Here is a 6,892-nt window from a genome sequence, read left to right as displayed (position 1 = left end):
CTCCTTCACGGCAAGTGCCATGACTAATGTCCGCTGCCGAAAGTTTGCAAGCATGGTCTCAACATCCGAGTCGTCCGAATCGGACGAATCGGTGAGCAAGAACTTCTCGCACGGGCTCAAATCCATCTACATGCATATCGGTGCGTCAATCAGCTATACCGCTTGCTCGCAAAAGTCACAAAATACGCACTAACCGATGGAGGATGCGACGAGGGGCGGGCTCAACGGTGGTCGATCCCTGGCGGTGGTAGCGACGAGGGCGCCGCTCTTCTCGCCGGATCCGGGGGGTTGGTGCAGCGTGACAGCGCGCGAGGGTGGGGCACGACCCACAGCGCGATTTTGCCCGTAGATTTGGCCGGAATCGCCGGCGGCGAGCGGGCGGAAGCAAGGGCAGTCGGTGGCGGAAGGGGGTGGGGAAAATGTGCGCGGGTTAAAATGTTCCTTCCGCCAACTACTTCTCGGTGATGCAGGGCACCGCAGCTGCGGCGGGGAAACCCGCGTATTTGCGGGTTGGGGCCGAGATTTTGCCGCGCCCCCTAAAAGTTTTTGCGGGCCAGGGCTATATGCGGGGTCTGATCGGGCAGGTTTTTCCGCCTCTACCCGCATTTTGGCGGTTATTTTCCGGGTCGGGGGCGCATACGGGGTCTCCTAGAGTTGCTCTAAGTATCAGGTGCCAACTCATAAATGCTTCCATGCTATCAACTTAAAAAATTGAATTTAGACATTTTAAAAAATATGAAAAAAGCATGGATGTCGATCACATATATGTAGACATCCCTAAAAATTCAGATCCAAAGTTGAAATATACACTGATAAATAAAAAAAGACAAATCTTTCATGAATAGTGTGAAAAGAAGACAAGCAAAAATGACACTATATGACACCATTCATGTTTGAATTTGTCATTTTTGTTTCTTCATGTGTATTTCGAATTTTAATCTGAGTTTTTGAGGGGTTGTCGACATAGGTGTTGTGAACATACATGATTATTTTTAATATTTTTTGAAATGTTTGTATTTGAAAATTTTAAATTGGTATCATGGGAGCATGTGAGGGTTGGTATTACTGTATATTCTCTGGGTTGTGGAAAATTATTTTTATACTTTTATATGTATATTTTTTAAGATAATTTATTTTTTTTATTTATCAAAAAGTTCTGATTATATATTTTTTAGTTTCTCACATGATTGATTTATTATTTATAGCCTGGCATTTATTATTATTAATAACATGGCATTTTTCGTTTTTAAAAGGATGGCATTTTTTTGTTACTAAGAGGGTGATAATTTTAGTATTTAGAGGGTGAAATTTTAATTTTTAATGGTATGGCAGTTTTATTACTAAGAGCATGGCATTTTTATTAGTAATAGGATGGCACCTTTTTGTTTATTGTGAGGATGGCTTTTTTGTTATTAAGAGCATGACAAATTATTTTTTAGAGGATGCCATTTTTATTTTTAATAGCATGGTTGTTATCTTACTTAAAACACATTATTTTATTTTAATGGCATGTAATTTTTATTATTTGAAGTATGGCATCTATTGGAAATTGTATGTCATTTTTATTATTGAGAGGATGCATTTTTATTTTTGATGGCATGGCAATTTTATTATTTTAGAGGATGGTATTTTTTATTTTGTACACCATAATTGTTTTCTAATTTGCAAAAAAAGTTAAAAAAAATTGGGTGATAACTTGAAAGGTGGCAACCTTAGTGGGTGTAAATAAATAGGCTCATTTTCAAAAAAGGAAAAAAAATCCTACTATGTTTGTTGTTGGTGGCATTTTTTCTAAATAAAAAGTTAATTGCACCTCTCAGTTTGTCGGGGGTCAGGCTGGACCCCCCAATATAGTGAATGGTCATGGGAGGCTGAAACATTCGCTATAGGGTGCCTCCCTGAGCAAATGAAATTGCTCACTAAAGGCAAGGCAGCCCCCCCCCCCCCCCCCCCCACCCCTCTTCCCCCCAAGCGATTGGTCGCCAGGTATTGGTGTCCAAAAGATAAATGGGCCTCCATGTCAACCAGGGGTCGCGCTAGAGTGAACGAAGAGTAAATCACCTGAAACATTCGATGGAGGCCCAATTCACGAGCGAATGAATCGTTCGTTAGAGGGCAGCCGCTTAGTTGACGTACCCCAGATATTAGCTTGAATCCTATTTGCCGCCCTTAGCGCCAGTTATAAGCATATCTACAAACTAGTGCACACCCTCCCCCTTCACCTTGGGCTCGACTCATTATTTCTTTCTTTGATTCTCGACAGCTCATGTATCACACGTGAATGGGCCACAGTCGCTTTTGTTTTCTCTCTATACGTTTCCAGTTGGTTACAAAACCTTCTGGAATCTTTTAGAAGCTTCCGACCTTTTTTTTGTTTTGCATCTGGTTTTTCCATTTTCTTTTTCTGAAATTTCTTTTTTATTTTACCTTTTCTTTTCTTCCATTTTGTGATTTTTTTCAATTGTGTCAACTTTTATCAAGTTCACGAACTTTTTAAAATTGATGAACTTTTTTTGAAATCAGTGAAATTTTTTCAAATCCAACTAATATTTCTTGGTTGTGCGAATTTTTTCAAATTTGATTTTTCTAAAATCCATGCTTTTTTGGAACATTTTTTTAAAATGCATGATCTTGTTTTGATATCACTTTTTTTTAATGTTTGAACTATTTCCATATCCACAAACTTTTTTCAAATCCTGCAATTTTTTTAAATCATGAACTTTTTCAAGTTTATGAACTTATTTCAAATCCCCGAAGATTTTCTGAACCCTTGATCTTTTTCAAATTTTGTTTATTTCCTGTTTTTTTAAAAGTCAATGGTCTATGGTCAACCAGTCAATGGTGGACCGGTCAACCACGACATGTCAACTGCCGAACTGGCCGACCGGAATACCTCGAGAACAGCCGCATCGCGAGCGCTTGCCTCGATCATGGGCCGGCCTATAGAGCGGGGCGCGTAAGCGTTGGCTCCTCTGCCGGACGCGTTTTAAGTTTCGCGATTTAAGGGCCTCTTTGATTCGCAGGACTGTCGAAATGAAGGAATAGGAAAAATGCAGGAATAGGTTGGCATGTCCCACAGTATCCTACACAATTTGAAAGAATGTTTGATAGCGCAGGAAAAACAAAGGAATTCTACAAAGAAATTTGAGTGGATGAAAATTTTCCTTCAAAATGTAGTACAAATGAATCCTATGGAATCATTCCTAAGGATGTCAATCCTACGAATCAAACGGGCATTACAAGAAAAATTTCGAAGGGTTCAAATCCTCCAAAATTCCTATGCAATTCCTTTGAATCAAAGGAGCCCTAAGGGGTCTGCTAGAGATGTTCTAAGGCTCTGGCGAGGAGCCATAAACTGAGCAGGCAGACTCGAAAGAGAACCCGATTCTGTTTCCGTTCGTGAAACGTGCGAGCCCGATTTCCGTTTCAAGTAAGTGTGGCAGATAGGAGTATATAGAGGTGATCGATTTGGATTCATCCGATGCGAACCTTGGTAAGTCGAGCCCGGAACCCATTTGGATTCTAACTCCGAATCGGCGGCAACGGGAACCTGACCGCCAGCAGTGCAATTGCCAACCTTGCTAAGTGGAGCCAGAACCGATTCTGGAGCCCGGAACCTATTCTGATTCTAAACTACGGATCAGCGGCAACGGACACCTGACCGATATATGTAGCACCAAGGTTTACGATTTAGAAGTGGCAACAATTTCGCTCCGTCCGGCCATCGTCGTTTCTTGGATCTATGCCAGTCGTCGTCGGGTCTTGTCATGGCCACGTCATGCCCAGTATCCTCGGCCTCTCGTCATCCTTCCGAACCGGAGCTCATCAAGTCGTACCTCCTCGGTCGGATCACGAAGGACTTGTCATGGGAATTCATCCACGACGCCGACGTCTACACCGCGGACCCGGCCAGCCTCACCGGCAAGTTTCTCGCGGCAAGCGACGACAGTGGTGAGAAAGTGTGGTACTTCTTCTCGCCGGTGAGGCCGAAGAACGTTCGAGGCCAGCGCAAGGCGCGGACGCTCGAATCCGGGGCGGGATGCTGGCACTCTGAGGCAGGCACGAAGGCCGTGGAGGACGGCGATGGTCACCGCGTGGGATACCGTCAGTTCTTCTCCTTCGTCTACAAGCACAACGGTCGACGGATCCGGACTGGGTGGTTGATGGTGGAACTCCGGCTCGACCGCCAACAGGGGGAGAAGAAGCCGTCGGACCTGGTCTTGTGCAAAATTTACTTGACACCGCGTGCGCCGTCTTCAAGTGCGCATGCCACGAGACGACCTGATGGTGAAGAGACTGGAGGTAAAAGGAAGAACGACTGCCAGAGCCCCGACGAGGCACCTCCAGTAAGACAGTGTCGTTCCCATAATCTGCCTGAAGCAACCTCTTCGAGCAATGTGGTGACCGCCGTGATGGACGATGACGTGCGTTCAGCACGAACGACGCAGCCAGCGAATTCAGCTCCAGCGTCGTCGATGATGCAGTCGCCGCGGGAGAGGTTATCCTATCCGCCGCTCGCAGCCGAAGGCGAGGCCGCGGCAGTTTTTCCTGCTGAGAGCAGCGCCAGTGCAACGCGCATCATGGCGCCACCTTATTTCGTACTTCCTTCCTCGGATTACAGCAGACAAGAAGTATATGTAGTTTGCAGAGGTGACTGCAGTTTAACTCATCAGATTATTAGAGGTGATTGCCGTGTAACCATTACAATTTGTAGGGGCGATTGCCACGTCGCCTGATTTGTACTACCTTGTAACTTTTTTAATTTTTTTTAGTTGTTGATTATTTTTGAGTCTAAGCGGTTACTACCTCGTAACCAGGACGGAGATGTTTCGCTTTCTGCCGTAGCTGCTACCTGAAGCTCCCCCTCTTTTGGGTTTTTGCTTCTCGGTTTTTGTCATACTCCCTCTGTTTCTAAATATAAGACCTTTTAAATATTTCAACAAGGACTACATATGGATGTATATAAACATATTTTAGAGTATAGATTTACTCATTTTGCTTCATATAGTCTGTATTTGAATCACTAAAAGGGCTTATATTTAGGAACAGAGGAAATACTAGACAGGTGTATGTGTTGTTGTATTGTCCATCTGTACCAAGAGAACTTGGGTGACCAAGAACTCCGTGATCCTGCATATCCAATGCGACATGGACATGACACAGAGTGAATTGCAAGAAACCACCACATTTGAGGCTTATCTTGCAGAAAACCACCTGGTCGCTAATCATTTGCAAAAATCACCGCGCATTCAGTAAAAGTGTTGCAAAAAGCACTGAACAGGTGATTTAGCCCGTTAAACCATTTTCTGACTAGTGGGACCGGACTGTAAGGAGCTGATTTGGCAACAAATTGACATATACCTCCCTGGATCTTATAAAAGAAAAGCAATCAAGCCCCCCCTCCCCCACGGAGGGCATCTCCTTCCTCTCGCCGTGTGTCTATGTTGTCCGAGTACAAGGACACCGTCGAGCGACGCTACTACACGCTCACCGGGGAGGTCCCCGAGGACGAGGTCATCGAGCGCATCATCTCTGAGGGCCGCGGCGAGGAGATCATGAGCGCCGCAGTCGCCGAGCACGGCAAGGGCGCCGTGCTCGCCGCGCTCAACGAGATCCAGGACCGCCACGACGCCGCCAGGGAGGTGGAGCGCAGCCTCCTCGAGCTCCACCAGGTGTTCCTCGACATGGCCGTCATCGTGGAGGCGCAGGGGGAGAAGATCAACGACATCGCGCACCACGTGAGCAACGCCAGGGACTACGTCCACTCCGGCAACAAGGAGCTCGGCAAGGCCCGCGAGCACCAGCGCGGCAGCCGCAAGTGCCTCTGCATCGGCATCATCCTGCTGCTGCTCCTCATCCTCATCGTCATCGTCCCCATCGCCACCAGCCTTAGGAGGTCATGAGCAACCACACCACACCGGAGTTTGCCCCGATGATCATCTGGACACCTGCATTTGTGTCTATGTTGTTTCGATTTCGTATTCTGCTGCTTCATTCATTGATTTCCGCTCCCCCCAAATGTCTCCTTGTCGTCAGGATTTCCGCTGAGGATCGGCAGCGCGGCGGCGGGATCCGGCCAGGAAGGGCCTGCAGGCAGCGGATCCGGCGAAACTGGAGGCGGCGCGACGAACTGAGAGGGGGCGACGGCCTCGGCTCCTGCAGCAAAACAACGGCGAGGCGGGGAAGTCAGCAGCGGCGCGACACAGCCTCGCGTCCGTGCACCAGCCGCCGTCGGGGCTCGCGGGGTTCGGCCGCGGCGCGCCGTCCGTGCCCGCGTAGCTCGGGGTCACCAAGTTCTCCTACTGCCTCCTCTCCCGCCGCTTCGACGACGACGACGCCGTCAGCGGCGAGCTCGTCCTCGACGCCTCCTCTGCCGGCAAGATGCAGTACGAGCTGCGCCTCTCCCCGCGGGGGGCCGCCAGCCGCAACTTGTCGTGGGATGCAGCCTCGAGTCCGTGCACCAGCCGCCGTCAGTGCACCAGCCACGTGTCCATGGACCTCCCCGAGCTGTCCCTCCGCTTCAGCGGCGGCGCCGAGATGCGGCTCCCGATCGAGAACTACTTCATGGCGGTGGGCATGGTCCAGGGGGCTGATTGATTTTTTTTAAATCTACTAGGGGTCTGTGTGTGATTATTTTGGGCCCCACCTGTCGGAAACGCCCTCAACCGCGCCAAATTACATGTTCAGTGCAATCTGCAACACTTTTACTGAATGCGCGGTGATTTTTGTAAATGATTAGCGATCAGGTGGTTTTCTGCAAGATAAGCTCCAAATGTGGTGGTTTCTTGCAATTCACTCCATGACACATGGTAGCTAGACCCAGCTCCAACTGGATAAAGGATTTGCAAACTGCAACTGAGAAACATGAGTTATTACTATTAGGCATAAGCCC

At 47.7% G+C, this 6,892-nt stretch overlaps 1 protein-coding gene across 1 annotated transcript; it reads left to right on the top strand.

The window, feature by feature from the left end:
- The first annotated feature begins 5,426 nt into the window (after positions 1 to 5,426).
- On the top strand, positions 5,427 to 5,930 carry LOC123065598 (syntaxin-related protein KNOLLE-like). Its single transcript, XM_044488847.1, has one exon. The coding sequence runs from the start codon at positions 5,442 to 5,444 to the stop codon at positions 5,901 to 5,903; it is 462 nt and encodes a 153-aa protein (XP_044344782.1). The 5' UTR covers positions 5,427 to 5,441; the 3' UTR covers positions 5,904 to 5,930.
- The last annotated feature ends 962 nt before the right edge of the window (positions 5,931 to 6,892 follow it).

This window comes from Triticum aestivum, chromosome 3B (genome assembly GCF_018294505.1).
Source record: "Triticum aestivum cultivar Chinese Spring chromosome 3B, IWGSC CS RefSeq v2.1, whole genome shotgun sequence".
Classification (NCBI taxonomy): Eukaryota; Viridiplantae; Streptophyta; class Magnoliopsida; order Poales; family Poaceae; genus Triticum; species Triticum aestivum.
Note: the sequence above shows the minus strand (reverse complement) of the source record. Positions and strands in the feature narration are given on the sequence as shown.